The sequence below is a fragment of the Orycteropus afer genome, unplaced genomic scaffold (assembly GCF_000298275.1).
Source record: "Orycteropus afer afer isolate SDZICR_OR568_19922 unplaced genomic scaffold, OryAfe1.0 scaffold00041, whole genome shotgun sequence".
NCBI lineage: Eukaryota > Metazoa > Chordata > Mammalia > Tubulidentata > Orycteropodidae > Orycteropus > Orycteropus afer.
The window spans coordinates 5,076,461-5,099,799 of record NW_006921628.1 but is presented as its reverse complement, the minus strand read 5'-3'; the positions used below and the strand labels follow the sequence as shown (position 1 = coordinate 5,099,799).

Genomic DNA, 23,339 nt, shown 5'->3' with positions numbered 1-23,339 from the left:
GGTTTTTTTTTTTTTAATGGACATACATTTTCAACTCATTGGGTAAATAGGAGTACAATTGCTGGATTGAATGATAAGGCTGTGTTGAGCTCTGTAAGTTTATTTAACTTTTCAAGTATTGAAGAAATAAATGGGATATAGAATCCTGAATCAAAGGAGAAACAGGTAAGTGACAACAATGGAAGAAGCCATATGAAGCCAGCCTTTCAAGAAGCCACTTGAAGCACTCCAAGTATGAAATATCAGCAGTACAGCTTGATGGTTAGGAGCTGAGACACTGGAGTCTGACTGCCTGGGGGTGATCCCAAGTGTACAATTTGTTATATTTTCTTGGGCGAGTTACTAACTTCTCTATGCTTCCATTTCCTTGGGTGCAAATGGAGATAATAATAGTACAGACTTCTAGGGGGTTGTTGTGAAGGTTGAACAAGTTCGTATTTATAAAGTGCTTAGAAGAGTGCTTGTAAGTAACTCTTAGTTTTCCTCTTTTTCACTGACACTCTATTTTATCAAGCATGATGTCCTTCTTTAGGGACTGGTCCCTCCTGGTAACATGTCTAAAATACGTGAAACAAAGTCTCATCATCTTCCCTTATAAGGAGCATTCTTACTCTACTTCTTCCAAGACAGATTTTTTTTTCATTCTTCTGGCTGTCCATGTATCCAGTATTCTTTACCGACACCATAATTCAAAGGCATCAATTCATTTTTGATCATCTTTATTTATCATCCAGCTTTCACATGGATAGGAGGTGATTGAAAATACCATGGCTTGGCTTGGTGTTATAGTCTTCAAAGTTACATCTTTGTTTTGTAACACTTTAAAGAGCTCTTTTGCAGCAGATTTACCCAATTCAATATGTCATTTGTTTTCTTGACTCCTGCTTCCATAGGTGTTCATTATGGATCCAAGTAAAATGAAATCCTTGACAACCTCAATATTTTCTATTTGTCATGATGTTGTTTATTCGTCTACCATGGAAAACTTCACAAATGCAAAACCTAATTCTTGGTTTCTATGCTGCTCTCCCTCATCCTTTTCTCAATCTTCCCTATTTGGTAATCCGCTTCCATTTTTCCTGCTGTCAAGGTTAACAAAAAGAAAAAAGCCTTGAATCCAACCTTGACTTCTCTCTTTCTTTAGTCCTCAGGCAATCTATCAGAAAGTCAAGTCAGCCTTATCTTCAAAATACATCCAAACTCCAAACCCCCGTGCACTCTGCCACCCTGGTCTAAGGCTTTAACTTTCACTGGGGTTTTCCAGTTTACTCTGTTACTTCAAGGCCTACTTCACTACAGCAGGTGGAGTAACACCTTCAGTTCCTGCTTGGATTGTGTTATGGTTTGCCTTTGCTCAGAACTTTCCAGTGGCTTCTCATTTTGCTCAGAGTAAAAGCAGTGCCCCACACTGGACTCCATGTGTAGGACTCCATGTATAGGAACTAATGTTCCCATAACCCTCCATCCAGCACTTCTCTGACCTATAACTTTCCCTTTCCTTTACTGTGCTCCAACCAGGCATTTACATTTGTCATTTCCTCTGCCCAGAATATCTGCACAACCTATTCCCTTGTTCCTTTTAGATCTTTGCTCAAATGTCACTTTTTTGTGAAGCCTTCTCTGGCCACAGTATTTAAATTGCAATTTACTGCTCCTCCGCAGCACACTGTGTTCCACCTTCCTCACTTGTTTATCATTATAGCACTTATGGCAAACTGTTTTAGTATCTATGAGTTCCTTTATTTGGCCTTTTGCCTTGATTCTTTGAAAAAATATCTTGAGAAGTTTTCCCCTTAAACCCTGAGAAGTTATCTTTGTCCTAGTTTTCTAGCCCAAAGGGTTTGTTACTTTAGTCCAGGTTGATTGACATTACCTGGATAAAGTTGTAAACAACTTGTGGTATGGTACTTTTAGTCTGGTCCCAGGCTGCGGCCTGTTTTGTGATTAATATGCACCTCACAGATTATGCAAGTGAACCATGTGTAGCCTACCATGTAGTGCTTGTGGCCTATTAAGAAAGGATTCATCAGTTTGTGCTCCCCAGCCCCCTGCTGGGAGGGGCCGTGCCTTAAAAATTATAAAGAATTGTGTATATAACCAGCCAACTCCACAGAGGGTTTTCAGACAGAATTAAACAGGAAAAAAAAAGGAGAAAAGAAGAAAGCAGTAGTATAGAGGAGGGAAGGAACCTCCTAAAAGAGTTGTAATCATGGGTCAAGGGCTATGAAACTGAAGATATCAAGAGGCCCAGAAGAGACTCAATGGGAGATCTAGTGGTAACAGGACCAGAAAGAGACCAGTGGCAGAGCTGACAGTGTCAGACTTGCGGGGTGGTGGGTGGGAAGAGGAGCCTGTCCTGAAGGGGTGGATATAAGGCCTGCATGGTTGAGAGGAGCTGAGAGAGCTATCCTGAACTGAAGAAGGAAGCCTTTGCCTACATGCTTCCTGATCCTGATCCTGATCCTGAGTTGATTCTGATTCTGACTTGTACCCTATTCCTTAATAAACCACTTAACTAAGTATGGTGTGGTAGTTAAGGTTATTTATCAACTTGGCTGGGCCTGGTTTTGAGTGACTGGGCAGCAGGATATAGTTATTCCCCATGATGAGACTGGTAATCAACTCCATGGTGGAATCTACTGTGAGCAGCTGAGCAGTTGCCTTAGAGATATGATCTGTTTCCAGTACATAAGAAGATATTTTGAGAAAGGTCTTAAGATTTTCAGCATGCCCGGGCTTTGTGTGGAACTGAGCTTTCATTCAGCAGCCTGCCATGTTGCCTACCTATCTTGGGACTGTTTCTAGGCATGAACTAGTGGCCTGCCATGTTGCTTTATAATCTTGGGACTGTGCCATTTTGTTTGTCTACTTTGGGTTTGTCAGCTTCAGCAGCCAGCATCTACCAGAGTAAAGAGAAACCTCTAGCTTCAGTGGGCCAGGAGTAAGAGGCAGAGCTGAAGCCCAAGGTCAAGGGGCCTTCACCCAGACCCTAGAACTGGCACTTTGAACTCAGACTTCTAGCCTCTTAAACTGTAAGAGAATAAATCCCTGTTTGTTAAAGTCATCCACTTGTGGTATGTCTTTTGTAGCAGCACCAGAGAACCAAAACATGTGGTATGTGAAATGGCTTATTGAATCCAGAAGAAATGTAGAGTGTCATGGGAGGGATAGCTGGTGTCAGAATGGGTAAAATATTGGAGAGTGGAGTGACCTCTACCTCATAGGATCAGCCATGGGTTGATCTCGATTCACATTATTGCCCTAGAAATTAGACAGCTTCTGACACTATTACTATACTATTACTCCCACCATTTTACAAAATTATTCTGCCTTCATCCCCATTGGTACCTAGAATGAAAATCTGAAGAAGACTTTATCTGTTAGGTTCACTACTGCATCCTTGTTTCAGACTGTTCTGGTTACCTAGTGCCACTCTGACAGAAATATACCACAAATGGGATGGCCTTAACAAACAGGAGTTTATTTTCTCACAGTTTGGAGAGTTTAAGTCCAAGTTCAAAGTGCCAGGCTCTAGGGGCTGTGTGAAAGCCCGTCGACCTTGACCTTCAGTTCTGCCTCTTGCTCTCAGCCCACTGAAGCTAGAGGCATCTCTTCACTCAGGCAGCTACTGGCCGCTGAGGCTAACAAGCCCAAAGTCAACCAATAAAATGGCACAGTCCCAATGTTACCAAACCGCATGGAGGCCATTAATTCAAATCCATTGTAAGTCCCAAGGTCAGCAGAGCATGGCAGGCTGTTGAACAACGACTCAGCTACATGCAGGATCCAAGCGTGCCATAAGCTAGAGACCCTTTCCAAAGCTGCTGCAAGCAATATGGGAAGCAGACCACATACCCAAAGGCAGCTACTCAGTTGCTCACAGTAGATTCCACCATGGAGTTGATTACCAGTCTCATCATGGGGAGTGCTACATCCAGCTGCCCAGCCACTCAACCAGGCCTAGCCAAGTTGACACAAAAACATAACCACCACACAAACTATTAATTGAATGTTTGAATCTTCCATATTTTAAAACTGATGTGATATTTGAGATTAAGGTTTTACTTCCTTGTTGCTCTCACCAATTAGTCTGGGTCCATAAGAGTGACAGTTTTAAAACCTGACTTCTTTGCTGCTCCTCCCTGGAATCTGAGTAGGCTCATTACTTCTTTAAATATGTCTGAATCACATTCAGACACACACTCACCATATACTTCTTACAGTAGTCAAAATAAGGTCAAATTTAACGCTTTCCAAAGATAATTGTGACTTTTACCTGGTCTTTTCCCCCTCTTATTCTGGTTATCTACTACTGTGTAACAAACCATCCCAAACTTCGTGGGTCAAACAACCACCATGTTTTTTTTTTTTGCTCTTGAATTCTGGGTCAGGGATTTAAACAGGCTATGAGTCGGTCCGACTCGACGGCACATAACAACAACAACAACAACAACAACATGAGGAGGATATTCTTTAAATAAAGCGTGGCAGAAGTGACAGCATGGGGCTCTGAGGTTATGTAGTAAAAGGTCATGCAGCTTCTGCCTTGTTTTCTGGATTACTTGCTCTTAAGAGTCTTAGGTGGTCAATGACATGAGACAAAGTATATGTGAATTGCTGTATGAAAAGTGAATTTACTCTGTAAATCTTCACCCAAATCCTAATAAAAAGCAAAAAAAAAAAAAAAAAGAGTCTTAGGCCTAAATGTAAGAATTCAGATTACCCTGAGGCTGCCATGCTGTGAGGAAGCCCAAACCACACAGAGAGACCACATGGAGGCCTTAGGTTGATAGTCTCAGATAAGCCTGGCCTTCAAGTCATTGCAGCCAAGACACAAGAGATATATGAGTGAAGAAGTCATCTTGGGAGTGGATCTAATGGCCCCAGCTGTTCCAGCTCCAGGCATCATGGAGATGAGCCGTCCTCCTCATATCCTGTCTAAAGCCTTGACCCAGCATTCAAGAGCATAAAAAAATGGTGATTGTTTGACACCACCAGGTTTGGGATGGTTTGTTACACAGTAATAGATAAGTAGGGGGAAAATTAGAATAAGATGGGGGAAATACCAGGTAAAAGTTGCAATTATCTTTGGAAAGAGTTAAATGTGACCTTATTTTTACTACTATAAGAAGTATATGATGAGAGTGTGTGTGTCTGAATATGATTCTTCCAGGCTCCTCTTGGAAGCTCATGTCTCTTCAGATTAACTCACTAGACTCTAGACTCTTATTAAGTACTAAAGGCATCATTCCAGTGAGCCTCTTGAGATTTCTTGCCTGAAATTCTAGGTTCTTGCTACATTTCCTTGTTGATCACCCAGAGGAGCTAGCAGTCTAAGATGTGTTAATACCAACCTAGTCATAAAATTATAGGAAAATATATAACCTGGGGATCAGTATCACAGTAAGATATTAAATTTTGTGATGCTGCCAATTTTCTGCTTTTATTTCTCTTCTGCTTTTAAAACTGATAATGGGGTGACTAGAAATACCAGCCAGAGATGAGCATTTCAGAGCCAGCTGCCTATTAAAATCCAGATGTTCTCAGAGCTAGAAGGACCATTAGCAAGTTACTCATAAAAGCTCCCTTATTCTGCAGATCAGAGAGGCGAAGGGGCGTGCCCAAGGTCTCAGGCTGGCACTGCAGGCTCCTGACTCCCAGTATGGTGCTCTTCTCTCTCCATGAGGAGTTCTTCGCCTACAGTCTGTTTCAAAGATGGATTACCAAAGTGTGGGACTGGGCCCTGTGAACCAGCTTAAATGGCACACATTGTCTTGTTTTTTTGTGCCCACTGCTGGAGAGAATCCACAGCTTCTATCTGATTCTCCCAGAGACCTATGACTCAGAAAAGCTTAAGTACCATGCAGTTAATGGTTTCATGCTGTCATTTTTAAAACCACCAGAGTAAGTTGAATCTTGTACTCACCATCCCTATGTGAGAGAATACCAAATGCTCCTGGGGAAATTCTTTTGGGTTTTTATTATTATTATTATTATTTTAAGAGCAGTGCATAATGAGTGTGGTCTTAGTTGATTAGGGATAGTAGAGGCATCATGCAACCAACCCATCTTACTGACAGTTTAGAAAAATTTGGCAAGCAATCACTGTGATGGTTGTTTGTATGTCAACTTGGCTGGGCCTGGTTGAGTGGCTGGGCAGCTGGTGGTAGTTATTCCCCATGATGAGACTGGCAATCAACTCCATGGTGGGATCAACCACAAGCAGCTGAGTAGCTGCCTTTGGGATGTGGTCTGCTTCCTGTATATAAGGAGAAATCTTGGGAATGGTCTCTAGCTTTTGGCACACTTGCACTGTGCATGTAGCTGTATTGTTGCTCAGCAGCTTGCTATGCTCTGCCGACTTTGGGACTTACAATGGACTTAAGTTAATGGCCTGCCATGTGGTTTGGTAACATTGGGACTGTGCCTTTTTACTTGTCAACCTTGGGGCTTCTCAGCCTCAGCAGCCAGCAGCTGTCTGAGTGAAGAAATGCCTCTAGCTCCAGTGGGCCAGTAGCAGGAGGCAGAGCTGGACCCCAAGGTTGAGGGGCTTTCACCCATCCCCTAGAGCCTGGCACTTTGAACTTGGACTTAAAGCCTCCAAATTGTAAGAATAAACTGTTTGTTAAGGCCATCCCGTTTGTGGTATATTTCTTGTCAGAGTGGCACTAGGTAACCAGAACAATCACATTAAAATCACTTTTATGATTCAAAAGCAACAAACAATACAGGACTAATTAAGTGAGTATTATTTTTGCTTGAAGCCATTGTAGTACTTAAGACTGAGAGGACTAAGGTATCTACAAATAAACCCTGAAAGCTCAAAATTCACCTAATAGAAGTTTATTTTCATTCACTGCACCATTCAATGTGGGTGTTCAGCAGCCTTTTCTCATGGTCTTTCAGGAACTCCTGGGTAGTGCAAACAGTTAACACTGTGCTGCTTGCTAATGGAAAGGTGGGAGGTTCAAGACTACCCAGAGGTGCCTTGGAAGACAAGCTTGGTGATCTACTTCTGAAAAATTAGCTATTGAAAATCCTATGGAGCACATTCTACTCTGATATGTGTGGGGTCATCATGAGTCAGGGTGGCTAGGAGTCAGGGCCAACTCTATGGCAACTGTTTATCTTGGGACTGCTGCTGACTTGGGTCTAAGAGTCCTTTACTTCCAGCCAACATATAGGAAAAGAGGGAGAGTTGAGGACTGGTGTTATGTATTGAATTGTGTCTCCAAAAAGTTTGTGTTGTGAATCTTAACCTCTATGCCTGTGTTTATAATCTCAATTGAGAATGGGTTGTTTTTGTTATGTTAATGAGGAAAGATTAGTATAAGGTGTATCTTCAGTCAATCTCTTTTGAGATATGAATGAGTTTAAGTAAAAGCTAGAAGCAGAGATGAGGAAAGAGAGATGCCAAGCTACTTGAAAATCTCCCAGGAAGAGAAACCTAGAAGAGACAAGGACCTTCTTCCAGAGCCAACAGAGAGAGAAAGCCTTCCCTTACAGCCAGCGCCCTGAATTCAGACTTGTAGCCTCCGAAATTGAGAAAATAAATGTCTGTTTGTTAAAGCCACCCAGTTATGGCATTTCTGTTATAGCAGCATTAGATAACTAAGACAACCAGGTGGAAGACTTTTATGGGCTGGATCTGAAAGTCTCACTGACCAGAAATAAGTCACATGGCCACTTTCTAGATACAAGGATGGTGGCAGGTGGGAGACAGGGTTTCCAGAAACAACTTTACCCTATGAAGAGGAGCAGTCTTTAGTGGGAAGCTGTATATCTCTGCCTTAGTCAGCGAGAGTATTGTAAACGTTCTAAATCTCAGAGAGATGGGTGAACTGAGATGAGCCTTTGAGATGTCTGTGGAATCTCCCTGCAAATTACAATGCTCACTTACCTGACGTACTAGAATTTAAGGTGATCCTCAGAAACTACGAAGCCAGGAGTGAAAAATAGTATAGTTAGATGTGAAAATTACAATTCTTGGGTAAATGGAGATTTAATTTTATTCAGGGAGCGAAACAGGGTACGTTGGATTTTGAGCTCGTTTATAATATAATTTGTATAATTACAGAAACAAGAACTCTGTGTTCATTTGTGCAAAGCTTTTGTTAAAAGTTCAGCTATTTTTATTGCATGTTTGCCCTTAGAAATATTTTCATGTTTGGCAGAAATTACAATAGCACATGACTTTCCCCATGGTTTTTATTTTCTCTGTATTCCTTAGTTGTTTCTTGATTATTTCTATTTGTTTTCTACAAACCTAAGCTATCTTCTCCAATTGTAGTATGGTTTTGATTCTTGAACTGGACTTAATGAAATCATGAATTTCATTCTTAGCTTTTTTTTGTTAAGAGGCTTTGATGCTATCTGGGATCGGATTGGTGACCTGTGAAAATGTCTTCCTTCTACTACTTGCTAAGGTGCAACTCTAACACTTTCCAGTTTCTCCTCTATATGGTGACATTTTATAAACTCCAAAAATCTTGGAAGTAATGTCCTCACACATTATGACAACTAAGTAAGTAGCTTCTTGGGGAGATTGAAATCTTAGGGCATTCACCCAATGTTATACGGCACTGGATTATACTGGCCCATGAAAGCAGAATGTTGGAAACTGGTTTTAACAACTAATGTAACAAATATACAAATTCACAATTTAAAATTATGTTAAAACTCACCACTTTGTAAGTTTTTGCACTACATGTTACTATTATCTCTTGGGGTTATTTAAGTGTGTGTCTTTATGCTGGGAATGCTGTGCAATGAGGTTACTGCACATTTCTTCCCTATTCCTCACTGAGTGACTCCATGGAGGTAGCTCGAAGTTGGCCATGGTGGGTGCTGCTTGTTAACGATTACCAGCACCTAACTGAACTCACCCCTGTGTCATTTTGCTCATAGAGAGGTGTTGATGCTTGAAAGAGACAAAGTCAGTCAGTCCCAGGAACACTGTGGTTGCCCAATAAATGATAGCTGCTTTCAAGACCATTTGTTTTTAATGAGAAGTTGCCCAGGGTTCCTTCAGAAAATTTCTGCCTTATCTAGGTGTTGCCAGTTCACCACAGTCCATTGTTTCCAAAAGGACATGGGATCTCTTTCTGTTTCTCTATTCGTAAAACAGATTCAGTGATACTTAACTTCATCCCTTACAAGGATATGTTAGGTAGTGTGTCCTAAGTTACAGCAAAGAATTGTCATAGCTAGAAAGAAGCACACATCTCAAATCAGAGATTGAGAAGTGGTTTCCCATAGGTTTGTGGATTTCTGCCAGTGATGACTCTAAGGAGAAAATATGCTTCTAGGACCCCTCCCCACCTTCCATCCCCCCCCCCCTTTCGAGACCTATAGTGATGATTTCCTGGGTTGGTCCCTGGACAAATACACCATAGTCCATGACCAAGACTTCTTTGGTTGATGGCAGATAAGAAAAATGTTTCAGGATGTGGAAAAAAGATTACCTGCTTGCTTTTCTTGAGAAGTGCTGTCTTTTATTGTGGGATTCTATTTTTCTGACATTTTATACATCAGTATATACCATCTTTATAAATGGTGATGAGAGTTGATGATAGTGATGGAAGTAGAGTTATTTTTAAATGCCCTTACTTAGAAAAAGTTGGAATTATGTTGGTCATTTTATCTACCTGCCATTGAGTTTGTTGTTGTTTTTTAAATTTATGTGGTATGATGGAATGCAATGCCTGAAGGTCAGCTATTCCATGGTGAATATAAAATATCTTTTCTGGTGGCAGAAATAAATTTTACTGGAATTATTCCGTGGGTGAATACTTTTGTCAGCGGTACTTTTGTTTACTCCTATCATTGACTGCTTCCATAAGACCAATAATTATTAAGAAAATTGAAGAGTGAATTGAATAAGTTACATATTTCACTTCTGTTTTGCTGAGACAACTTTTCAAAGTCTTGTCAGAGCTGAGAAGTCATGCAAAAAGTGAAACTTAAAGCTTAGCATAGTGATTATGCTGTTTTTTTCACCTAAAGAAATGTCCAGCATATTCCGGAAGTTCTTGGGACCACATCTGGCTTTAAACATTGTCTCTTTCCTAGCACTGTTGATATTAATGCCAATTTTAATTTCTTGGCATCATGAGTACACTCACAGATGTAATTTTGAACAAGGACCGAAATCGTAAATTAGAAAGCAAGAGACTCACAGGGTTTCATCAGATTATTTTACTCCCAAAAGTGACACAGTTGTACTGCAAAGGTTTTAAATTGCTCATTGCAAACCTACCTCCAGAGCAAAATGCCATGCGTACGGTGGATTTGCAACCACGTTAGTCATTTTCTTTCCTCTGTTTTCTTGCTCTGTTTGTATTAGGAGCACAGAGTAATGTAATTTAGCAAATTATGATTTGATGGCTGGGCATCAGCCCCAGTGTTGAACAGTATTTGGACTATAATTACTTGCTGGCTTTGTCACAGTTGACATTAATTATTGATGGAACTTTCAGAAATAGCGCATGTGCCAGGAGCTTTTCACCCGCACGCAGGCTCCAGGCAGGAGGGATGCTAAAGAGTGTGGGGGGAAGAAGCACCTGTGGCTTGTTTATGTTGGTGCATGAGGAGTCTTGATCCTGTGGGCTGCAGTGTACCTGTGTAAGGGGCATGGTGTAACAGAAGAATGAACCGGCAGGCTTATTTCTATCGTGTTCCTCCCCAGGAACTGCACCGAAGAAGCCAACTTCAGCAGGAACCAGCCAAGACGAAGGCTCTCCAGACTGTCATTGAAATGAAGGTAGGAGCTGTGCACATTTGTCAAAAACAGCTGTGCCTCCGAGTTTGTTTGAACTTGACAGTGCCTAACTTAACACATAAACACGTGAAAGGGACCTTTCATTTCTCTCTAGGCATACTCCTGGGTGCTTTTGTTCTTGGATCTTTTTGCTTTGCTAGGTGCATTTAATTTAATGGCCCTTTAAATTAGGGTGCCTTTTGTGGGTAGAAGAGTAAGGGCTCAAGTATCCTTTGACTGAAAAGAGCTGGGTTAATTTCAGGAGCCTGGCCAATGCCTTCAATCAAAGGCAGGTTTTACTTGTGTTTTAAAAGTAAATTTCTAATACTGGAATTATCCCCCCTACCCCATTCACATTACAATGAAAAGACACCTTTCAAAAGCTAGACTTTGGCAAAGGAACTTCTCCAGACAATGGAGTTGTTAAATAATTAAAATTATGCTATTAGCAAAACTTATTTTTAAAAGAATAATAGAGTTTTTTCCTAACCAAGTCTGGAAGAAATAATAATCTATTAAATACTCACACAGTATCCTTTTTAGCTGTGAAGGCATAGAGATAGAGCATTTAAAAAGAATACAAAACTACCTCCTGGATAGATTTATGGCATTTAAAGAATAATGAAGCAAATAATGATGACCAAGCTACCATCTATGACTAAGAATCAGATCCAAATAAAACTTAGTTGCTTTGTCAATACCTAGAAATTTGAAGGGTTTTTTTTTTTTACTTTCAGCTTTTACCAGAGGAAACAAATGGTAGTGTTTATCTTAAGAATAAATTATTATTGATTTAAATTGTTGCATTAAGAAAAAATCTCATAATGGAGTTGTTTGCAATCTGGAAATTCCATGCTTGCAGGTTAACACTGAGAAAGTTTGCTGGTCATCATTGACCTATGAGAGGATTCTGAGGCTTGCAGATAGGATAATAATTTTTCTGTCTTTCTTGTAGCACATAATTTTGAATTGTCTGCCAAAAAATTCCCAAGTCTTAAAGAAAAAGAGACTGCTACAAGCCACTGAATGCTTGGCATGTACAATTCTGACATGGGATTTTTTTTTTCCCCCTTAGTCAATGGGAATGTTTTCTTCCAAGTGGATTTTCTGTGGAAATGATGTGGAACATTTGCTTTAAACTATATGTCTCTCAAATTGGGCTATATGAGTTAAAGTACTTGCATAATGCATTTACAGTACTCGCATAATGCATTTACTGGTTTCAAGAATGTCATCAAAGGGACCAAATAACAATGGGATAATTTTTTTTTTTTTTTTAATCCTAGCTCATAAATTGTTTTAAATGTGTGTAATTGTTACTTATTTGTAAAAGAAACTTAAAATTCTACACTGGGTGGCAATGCTTTATAACTGAGATTTCGTCCTTATTTCACATTGGAACCAAACCTAAAACTTAGTTGAGGGTTCAAGCAAACAAAAAATTCAAACAAAATCAGAGTGAGAGTGAGGAAAAAGAAAGGACAGAACACTTGATTTTTTTTTCGTTTTTTTTGCAAAGGGTCATTTAGTCCCTCTTCCACCCATCCCAGTGCAAATTGTAATGGAGAATAGGATGCACCTAAAAACTATATTGAAATTATCATTTTATTTTTTCAACAAAGGATTGAATTTCAGGAATCTTTGGAGAGATCTGGAAAGATGGATCCTTCCTGGTTCAGTGGATGATATTTTGGTAAAGTGTCCGTAAAAGGAAAATTGGTATATATATATTTTTTTTGGTCTTTTTTTTTTTTAAAGCAGAAAATGTTTGGTTTAGTTTACTAGTCCTATCATCATATATTTTATTTGAAAAGTAAATAGAAATACTTATTTAGGTTATCTATATGGAAAGGCATAAAAAACATGATTTTTAGGGCAAACTCACATGAACACATTATCAGTAAATTAAGCCTAGACTTTTCCTTTTATGCATGCCTATGATGTACAATGATGTTTTATAGAGATAAAACATAATTTTAGGACAAATGAAGATCAATCTATTTGTCAGGGAACTGAGCCTGGAGTTTTTCTTTGGTCATTTGGGAAGCTTATTAACTGATGAAAGTGCTGCCTTCTGGTTTGTCAGTGAAGTCTGGGTCCATTAGCATCTACATTCAGCATCCCTAAATTGAATTACAGAAGCAGCTGGTAGTTGGTCATCTCCTTGAACCGTGTGTTGCTTGTGATGTAGGTTGTTACCTTATCTGATTTTGTAGGATAGGTACCTGTGAAAATTGGGGAGAATACTGGAAATCCCTATTTTACAAATTTTAGGATTGACTAAGAAGCCCTGGTGGCACAATAGTTAAGCACTTGGCTGCTAACCTAAGGTTTGGTGGTTTGAACCCATCAGTGGCTCTGCAGAGGAAAGACCTGGCAATCTGCTCCTGTAAATACTGCAGCCTAGAAAACCCTGTGGGGCAGTTCTACTCCATTGCATTGGGTTGCTATGAATTGACTTGATGGCACTTAACAACAACAACAGAGTTGACTACCAAATTGATCTGACCCTTAGACCTAGTGGGTGGAACTTGAGACACCTTTGAGTTTTAACCTAAACCCCTTTGGGTCAGCATCATCTAGTACTTTGGTAAAATCTGAAGTTAACAGGAGATTTTCTAGAGATGTTTGTTCTGTAGTTTCAGGGGGATAACATGAATAGTAAGGATTTATAGATTATCCCTACTGCCCTTTTCTTTTTAGAGAAATTGAAGGTGAACTTCCCCTACCCCATAGTCTCTCCATAAATACATTGTTTCAATGCTCGAAAGGTGTTTGTTAAAATCTTGCCTAAATGCAAGCACCAAGGCCTGGTAGTTCTCATAGATTACTGTGCAACACCCCCTGAACTTTTAGAGTTGTGTACTGTGTCTCTTTGCGGTGACTATTTGGGAGATTCCTCTGCTCACATCAAAACCAGGAACAATACCCTCACAAAAATCACATGTACTGCCACCAGGTGGCTAAAGTCATTGAATGAACACCAAATAAGTGAAATGAATAAAATTACTTGTGGTTTATCTCCTTGCAGGAAGCGCCAACTTTTAATTTTGATCCTGATTTGGTTTGGCAGGTATGTCCCAGGTTTGCACTTGGTGCATTGTGTGTTTCTTGGAAAAATTACTTTTCTTATGGAATGTTGTGATGCTTCTCCTACTTTGCTTTTGTGTTTAACAATTTTTTACTAAGTTCCTCTTTTCTACTTTTATGGAGAACATCAGTAAAAGAGCAGTTAAAAAGCTTTCTTTCTTTCTTGCTTTTTTTTTTCCAGTGTTATTTTGAAGGAGTTTGTTTGTAAACTACTTGTATTACAAATCTGACATAATGAAACATAACATTCAAAAGTTCCACTTCTTGGGTTTATTCATAAAGCTATGTCAGGTTTTTTTTTTTTTTTTTTTAAAGAAAAGTAATTACAGTAGTGATAGTATGTGTCAGATTTTCTCAATTTTTTCTCATTACTTATAATTTTGAAATGAATGAAATCTAATTCAGAATACCTAAAGCCAAAAGGCAATTTACTGAGTTGCTTAACTGGGGGGAAAAAGACAAACAAACTGCTTCAGGCACAGCTTGATCCAGGGGCTCAAATGATGTTAGCAGATCCCCTCTCCTCTCCAACTCTTGCTTGGTTTCCTTCCTGAGTTCTATTTTCAAACATCCTCTTCCTGCCTTTCTGAATGAGCAAGATGACTGGAGCAACTACGATAATCACAGAAGGAAAAGACAGGGAGAACATTGTGTTCAAAATAATACAAAAAACAACCAATCGAGCCTATAAGCTTGTCAGCTACTCCAGGGAGATGCACTCTGTAAAACAATCAACCATGGGGAGGGCAGCATTTGCACAGGGAGAAACCTGGACAGGCAGGAGTGCATGGGTAGGAAGGACATAGGAAGGGTAACTATAGGATGGAGGTGGGAGGAAAGCTGGAACATTCTGAACGCAAAATGTTGGCAAATTTAAAACCATAACAGAACCTCAGATGAACACCTTTAAAATGATTGATTTTTGAGGGGAACTACATCTTCTTGTGGGAGCTCTGGTAGCGTAATGCCTAAGGCACTTGACTGCTAACCAGAAGGCTGGCGGTTCAAACCGACCAGCCACTCCTTGGAAGGAAGATGGGGCAATCTACTTCTGTAGTGATACTGCCTCAGAAACCCAAGGAGGGGTTGCTATGAGTTGGGTCCAACTCGACGGCACATAACAACATCTTCTTGTATTCCTCTCCCACCTCCAATGACACTTAATTTTTTGATGTTATCCACCTGAATGCGGGACTGGGCTTGTACTTTAGTATGGGGCATACTTAGCTGTTCTTCATGACACAAAACAGGTTAGTTGCTTCCTGAGGCCTCTCCTAGAAAATAATAGGTAGACTGAGTCACCAGATATCTACACAGAGGAGAATGTTTGGTGTGCTTCAGAACATGGTAGGCTACACATGAGACAAAATTAGGTATGTGAGTTGGGTAATTAATACTAGCTGCTAAAACACACACACATACTCACACTCTCACAGTATGCTTAGGAAACAGAAGATTATCCTAAGGCACATAATAACTTGCCAGTCTCATCATGGGGAATAACACACAAACCGAACTACCACAAACTCAGAGCAGCAAGGCAGTTCAGTTGAAGCAGGAAAATATGGAACAAAAATGGGCTAGAGTTTTGTGTTTCACTCCTACCTCTACTTAAACTCTCCACTCCTGAATTCCCTCCTTTGTGAAAAGGAGATATTCTTACCTATGGGTGAGCATTATGGGAAATGATGCATGTGTGTCCAGGTATATTCTTGGCACATGGGAAGTAGACCTGTAATGATACCTGTCACTATGTTTAGTGAAAAAGTTGTGCCTGAAGGCTGGGTGCTGCTCAACCTAAGTTAAATGTTAGTTTTCTCATATTTCAAAATAGGAGTTATGATAGGGTTCACGTAACTGGCTTGTTGTACAGAAAGATTATAGACAACAAAAGCCTTTAGAAAAGTGCCTGGCACATTGTAAGAATTTGATAAGTAATAACTATTATTTTTTATTGTTGTTCCCATTTTATAGATGAAAGAAACAGAGGTTCAGCATGGTTAGGCAACTTTTCCCAGTATCACACAGCTAGGAAGGGAGAGAGTTTGAATCCAAATCTAGGTGTACTGGCCACTGAACACAACACAATACTCCATGTGAACTTAATTCAACTCTTAGGATCTAGCCCAGTCTTCATGAAAAGACTGCTAGGTCATCTTTGGCTCCATGGCACATTTCAGTTTGTTTCATTCATCTTTGGGACTGTTACTTGTTCAAATCTGAACACTGCATTAAGAATTATTTCTTCTCACAGGATACTATGTTCTTAGGAAATTCATACTAAGCTCAGTTTTTTTAGTCAGCTGTAATGGCTTTTATGTCTTAAGAATATGTCCCTGCATGTTTTCTGGCTTTTAAAAGTACTAACAGAAATACCAACAGCAACAATAATAAAAACAGATCCACTTGTACCACATGGGCAAGCCAGTAGCAGGAGTGGTTAAAATTTATTAGGCACAAATGGGGGACTAGATGCTGCCCAGGCACTTGACCATGAGTAGGCATAATTATCCCCATTTCACAGATGAGAAAGTCGTGGTTTAGAGGGGGTAAGCAGTATGCTAAAGGTACTGCAGTTGGTTGGCAGCTGAGATTTGAACACAGGATTTTCCTTGAAAGCCCTTGACTCTCCCTTCCCCTCCCCCTCTGTTTGTTTTAACTGAGGATACCCTGTAGGTTCAACTGCTTTTTCTTTCAACATTTACTTTGGAAATTTGGTACACTGCGGTTGGCATCAGGTAAGAGGTAGATGCAGCTCATGAGAACTGGGTGGCCTATTAAATGTTTTTGGAAAGATGCAACACTGTAATTTGCTCTAAGGCAAAACTCATCCTTTTCAACACCAATAAAACATTTAGGATACCAGCATTATTTTTAAGCTTATTTATTTCCTCTGGAAATTTCTTTATCTTTTCATCTTTCAACTTAAACATAAAAACAACACTGTCCCATTTGATTCTTTTCCTTAAATATATGGAAAATACGTACTTTTCAAAATAATGTATTTTTTAAAAAAATGATAACCAGAAAAACAAAATAACAAGTTAAATGTTAGCTCTGGATGATATATGGCTGTTACTTAGAAGAAAGTAAGATTTAAAAAAAAAAAAAGATGAGATTTTTTTTCTTGCGCTAACTTTTCTTATGCCTTTTATGCTAAGTGTTTGACTGAAATGCTAGTCAGTAACTCCTGTTCTTAATCTGTTTAATTTGTGCCAATGTTAAGTCTTACAGTTGAATCACAAACACTGTTTCCTGAGCAGCTATTTTGTGCACAGCATTGTAGTGGGACTTTCAGGAAAATTAAGCAGTCGAGTTATTTTTCCACTCCTTGGAAGGAAGGTTGGGCAATCTGTAGCGATACTGGCTTGGAAACCCAAGGAGGGGTTGCTATGAGTCGGGTTCGACTCAATGGCACATAACAAAAACAACAACATTTTCACATCGACATTCTTCAATTTGTGCAACTATTTTCATTTTCTTTGTCCCCCCATTAATACAAGCTAATTGGTCCCTCAGCTTCCTATTTAACCTTTTGAGTTGTTGTTGTCAATTTGATTCGATACAGATAATTCTTTAAAAAAGCATAATACTTAAGGCAGTCATTCTTTACTGATTAAGCTAAAATACTGTTTGCTTTGAAGAAGACTTCATTTCCTCCACTCTTGCAGTGGATTTTGTTAGGTTGAAGTTTTTCAGATTGAACCCTACACTAAGGAGTTTTTCTTTTTTTAATTGTTGAAAATCTCTTTAGCAAAACATATACCAGTTCAACAATTTCTACGTGTACATTTCAGTGGCATCAATTACGTGCTTCATGTTGTACAACCATTCTCACACAAAGAAGTTATTTTGTGTTCATTGACTTTGTTATATAAAAATTAAGAGCCATCTCTCTAAATTCCAGAATTGCATGGAGGACAGTGAGATAATCACACTGTGAGAACTAGGAAGGAGCTGAGACCCTCTGAATGGGTCATAGCTTCAGTTCTTTCACTTAATAATTTTCCCCAAAGAGAAAAAGCTCCTTGAGTAGGATGGTGGGCAGAATCAATGGGTGTAGCATAGGGAAAGCCAAAGAAGCAGACACTTCTATTTGTCTCCCTTCCTCCTTCCTTACTGCTCTTATATTCGTTCTTTCACGCACTGTTTCACCCAACAAATATTTCTGGAGATCCTACCAAGGTCAGTCATTGTGCTCTGTGCTGGAGATGCAATAGTGGACAAGACTGACAAGGCAATAATAGTGTTGTTGTTGTTTGCCGTCGAGTCGGCCCCGACTTGTAGCGACCCCTCCTTGGGTTTCCAAGGCAGTATCACTATGGAAGTAGGATTGCCCAATATGAATCAAGAACTCTTGGAGTATGTATGTGTTAATGTATGCCTACATATGAAGTATATTAAGCTGGCACGTGGTTGTACAAGTGAAGAGTTCTTTACTTTCCTAGGAAACCTATTTTAATTATACAAAGCTCTAAATGTAAGAAAGTTATTTCTTTTACAACTCAGGAGTGTTCTTGCCTATAAGTTTAATTGGCTCAGATTTTCTGCTTTGAAGTCTTTTTCCATGTGACAGTTCTTGAAATAGTTGGTGATAGTACTGATAGTATTGAAATATGTGATGATAGAAATATTGATGATATGGCACGGGGGCAGCATCTTCTGACCTCCTCCGACCTCACAAGGGGGAAATAGAGTCACCATCAACAGCCCAAGGCTTATTCCTATGAGGCCAGACATGCTACCACCCTCCAGCCTTTTTACCAATTCTGACACCAACTGTCCTTCCCACGGCACTCACTACTACTCTGCTGGTTCAATAATTCATTTCAGTGGCCACACAAAAGTCACAGATAGTGCTCAATGATTATGGGGTTTATTAGGGAAGTAACGGGTTAAAATTCAGATTCAGGAACATGCTCAGGATACAGTTTTTTAACCAGGACAGTCTCCCCTATGCTGTGCCCGCAGCCACACCTCTCTGGCCCTTGACCTCTTGGCTGGCCATCTGCTCTGTTCAGGCAAGCATTAGAAGGCTCTTTTAGCTTTGCCAATAGATACACTTAGGTGCACCCTACTCTGCCAGCAAGCCTCCTGCCAAAAGGCATGCAGCTTTCTCACTCCCTGGGCTGGAAAGCCTGCCACTCTGTCTTCTTCCTCAGTTGGTTGTCTCAGCTGGTCATCTCTGCCATCTTTCTGTGAAGGAGGTCCAGTGCAGGGATCTTGAGTCCAAGGACACAGTCCACTCCAACTCTGGTTCTTCTCTCTCGGTGGCCATGAGACGCCCCCCCCCCCTTTCTGGCTTTAGGAAGGCTCATTTTAAGCCCAGCAGCATAGCAAAACTAACTAATCCTCACATTAGAGTTCCATACACCTTACTTGCATGGTCCCACCCAGTAATCTGGGAGCTCTGGTAGCATAGTACCAAGGAAATTGACTGTTATCCAGAAGGCTGGCGGTTCAAACCCACCAGCCATTCCTTGGAAGAAAGGTTGAGCAATCTACTTCTGTAGTGATACTGTCTTGGAAACCCAAGGAGGGGTCGCTATGAGTCAGGTCTGATTCAACGGCACATAACAACAACAACAACCCAGTAATCTGGTGGGAGTTGTTGGAGTTCAGACCCAAGAGGGCAGATGCCTCAGAATAACTGCACAGAGAGACTGAAAAATTGACCCAGAGTCACTCTAAAAGACATCAAGTTTATTAGAGGATCTTTCAGAAAAGGAGTGCTGCATCCAATGGCAGCCAGTTGGCTTCAAAGAGGGTTCACACTCCCCCCTCCCAGTCTGTAAGTACTTATACAGTAGTAGAGCAATCACAAGGGGGACTTAGGTGACAAGCCAGATTAGTCTTTCTGGTGGCCAGTACAGATGGTCAGCTCCCTTCCAAGGGTACTGGAAAATGTTCTAGCCAACAATAAGTTTCTTTAAGTTGGTGTTCACAAATAGATGTTCCTTCCCAATAAGATGTGTCAGTGACTGCAAGCTTGGCTGTCCCAGGAATATGTAGGAAGAGGAAGCCAAAGAAAGGGAGTATAAAGTTTAGGATGGTGGAGCATGAACCATTTTAGGGTGTTTGAAGATCTATAAAATACACTACACCCCAGCACCCTTAAATGGCCTGTACAATCTATATGCCTCTCTTCCACTTTGCCCCTTGAACTTGGGCATTGGAGCATTGCAACCACAAACCACAACAATAATAGAGGCTGCAAAAAAAGAAAAGGAGGAAAAGTAAAATACCAAGTATACTTAAAGAAATTTCTGCCAAGAAGGGTGAAAATTTAACTGTTCAGATAGAGCATCTACATTTTATTGTCAGATAGCAGAAAAAAGGGTTTGCATTGCCTGATGTCTTATGCCAGTCTTATAAACATGCCCAGGCAGTGTAGTTAGCTGGGTGCAGTTTCCATAGGAGGCCCACAGTAGAAGAAGTTGGTAGCTCACTGCAAACCCAACAGTCCAATTGGTTTTAATTTCTGCAATCATAATGTCCCAACTGGCAAAAACATTACCTATAATGCTAAGGACAATAAGAAAGAGATTTTTAAAGGCACTGAGATAAGTAAGTCATGATTGTTTAGCAAAACACAAGCAGTGGTAGAAGAGGAAGTTAAAATTATTCCTGGTAATGGTTTCTGTCCAAGCTTACGGTACTAAACTTGTTGACCCACAGGGCCTTCTACTTTAGTAGGGGAATATATAAATGCTTAGAAAATAAATTCCCTTTGTTAAACAAGTGAGTCCTGGATTGTAAATTCTAAGAATATAAGGAGGTTTTGAGTGTAGCCAAGGTGTTACAGTTAAAACATCCTCAAGCATGGCTTCCTTGGGAGATGACACTCTAAATCACTGAGGTCCTATTTGCCATTTCCAGGGGAGTTTAATCACATGGTCCCCTGGGTCTCGGTCCTGTGGCAAAGGCAAGAGGATAATTGTTTTCATGCCCACCAGCAGGGAAAAGGTTGGTTGGTGTCTTCTGTGGCTGTAAATTGTATTTATATTATCTTCTGTGGTCTTTGGGTCAGCAGATGGTGGGCACTGGGATGCTCCTGTCTCCTATAATCATTGAAACCATATAGCTTCTGGTAGTCATTGGGTCCGTTGCTGCAGAGAGAGGGTCTCTTTTTGTAGAGCTTGTTTTAGCAGTCCATTCATTCTCTCAATGAGACCTGCTGCAGTGGGATTGTAGGACAGGTAGAAGTGCTAAGTAATGTCATTGACGTCTGCGCAATCTTGTACCTCATGGCCAATGAAGTGGCTTCCTTGGTCACTGTTGATGTCTATAGGAGTGCCATATGAGGCACACGGCCAGGTGAGGCTCCGGATGGTAGACTAATGCATTGCCTGCTTACATGGATATGCTTGCAAGAGACCAAGTGTCTGCACAGGTCAGGGCAAAGCAGCAATCGTCACACACAGGCAGAGGTCCTATATAGTTGATCTGCCACTGCTGGATGGGGGATGAGCCATGGAGTACACACTCCATCTCCCTTGTAATGGACTTTTTCCTTTCTAGTGCACAATGGGGCAGTCATCACAGGCTTCTTTAATTTGAGATATTGTGACGGGGATGTCCATCCCGTTGGCAATGGTCCACAAGGTTCTTTGTCCTTTGTGCCTCATCTGTTATGTAACCATTGAGACATTTTGGCCTGAGGGAGGTGGGTGGTGAAGGCACACAGACAAGTCAGTTTGTCAGCCTAAGCATTGCCTGGGGGGAGTGAGAGGCCTATGTGCTAACACATGATAAACGGTTATGTCCAATCCTTGGGTCGTAACCGAGATGCCAGCCCATAGTTGTTTGGTCTATTAGGGGTGTCTGGCTTTGTTCCAGTCCTTGCTTTGCCAGTCCTGTAGCTACAAAGTAAGTCCTTTGTACATTGCCCAGCTATCAGTATACAAGACGATTGGGCTATTTTTGTGCATAAGCACCATCCATGCTGCTCTTAGCTTGGCCCTTTGGTTACTCTACCCTTCTCCTTGGTCTGACCACAGTGTGTTTGTGGCAGGTTGTATGGCCACCACCATCCATTAGGGCAGGTTGCTTCAAACAGAGCTGTTTGTATAACAGGCAATCTTGGGAATGAGGCCTGAGCTGGGCTTTATATGGCTACTCGGAGGCATTGCTGCTTCAAGTACAATAGAGTTAGGAACTTCTGCCATGTACACAATGGGGCCTAAATTTAATGTAATTCATCACTTAAGAGGCTGATAGAAAGTGTACTGTGTTGTTGCAAGTAGGCATGCCACTTTGTTATGTGCCCTGCCTGGGCTACCCATGATTGTGGCTTGCTGAATTTTTTTACCAATCCTCCAATGGGATAATGAGCCTTTACCGTAATGGGGGCTTCTTTAGTAATGTTTTCCACATGCTGTAAGTTCCCATAAACTGTACACAGTTGTTTCTCCAAGGGGCTATACCTCTGTTCGGCTCCTTTCCAAAGCTGGGACCAGAGGCCTAGAGGATTACGCTTCCCCTGTTTTCTTTGCCTTAAGATCAAGCCAAAGCCCTCAGGGCGACTAGTCACATCCAATTCCCAAGGTTACCCAGGCTCTATGGCTCCTACTGCCTGTATTTGTTGTACTGCTACTTCAGCAGCTTGAAAAGCCTGTTCTTGGTCATGTTCCCAATCCCTTTTTTTTTTTACCAAGTGGTATAATGGGCACAATATTTGTACTAGGTGGAGTATAAAGGGTCTCTAATACCCAAGTAAACCCAGGAATGTTTGCAGTTGTTTAACCTTGGTAGGGAAAAGATATGGTTGGATTTTATCAATGACCATGGCAGGCACTGTGTTTGTTTTACCTGACCACACAACATGCCAAAATTTGCCAAACAATTTAGGATCCTGCAGCTTAGATAAGTTGATGGCCAATGTTCAGTTTTTCAAATGACTAATTAATTGGGGGACAGTTTCTTGCAAAAGGGAGAGAGAGTTACAAGTTTGCATGAAATCATCAATGTTATGGAATAGAAAAAGATCCTGTGGTTTCTTCTAGTGTTCTAAATCCCTTGCTACTAAACCATGGTAAATCATAGGATTGTATCTCTGGTATCCCACAAGTATAGGATCCAGGTGGCTATGGATTCCCTTCCTTTTTGCTGATATCTAGTGGCCAGTTCCACCAGCTTTGCATCTGTATAGTCTCTCATGGTAATGTGCTGCCTCCATTCTGGAGCAGGGAGGCCATTAGGATGCAGTCCCAGAGGTCGGGGTTGGTCAGTTTTAATTTTGATGATAACATTTAGGCGAGCCTCAGAGGGGGTGGAATTTCAATTTCCTCATGCCATTTCTCTCCTTTTCCCTTGGAACCCATGAAAAATTCCATGGGGTCCCACTTCTTTGAATCCCAGTCAGCTGTGGTCATGAGGGCTGGTACACGTTGTCTCGGCCTTTGTCAAAGATCAGCTGACTGTAGGTCGATGGATCTATATCTGGGTTCTCAATTCTATTCCATTGGTCTATGTATCTGTCATTGAACCA

At 40.7% G+C, this 23,339-nt stretch overlaps 1 protein-coding gene across 1 annotated transcript in view; it reads left to right on the top strand.

The window, feature by feature from the left end:
* The window catches only part of ERC2 (ELKS/RAB6-interacting/CAST family member 2), a 1,380,507-nt gene that overhangs the window by 429,537 nt on the left and 927,631 nt on the right, over positions 1–23,339 (top strand). The window contains exon 3 of the mRNA XM_042780470.1: positions 10,688–10,762. Within this exon, the coding sequence (XP_042636404.1) occupies positions 10,688–10,762 (75 nt within the window). The remainder of the gene's footprint in view (positions 1–10,687; positions 10,763–23,339) is intronic.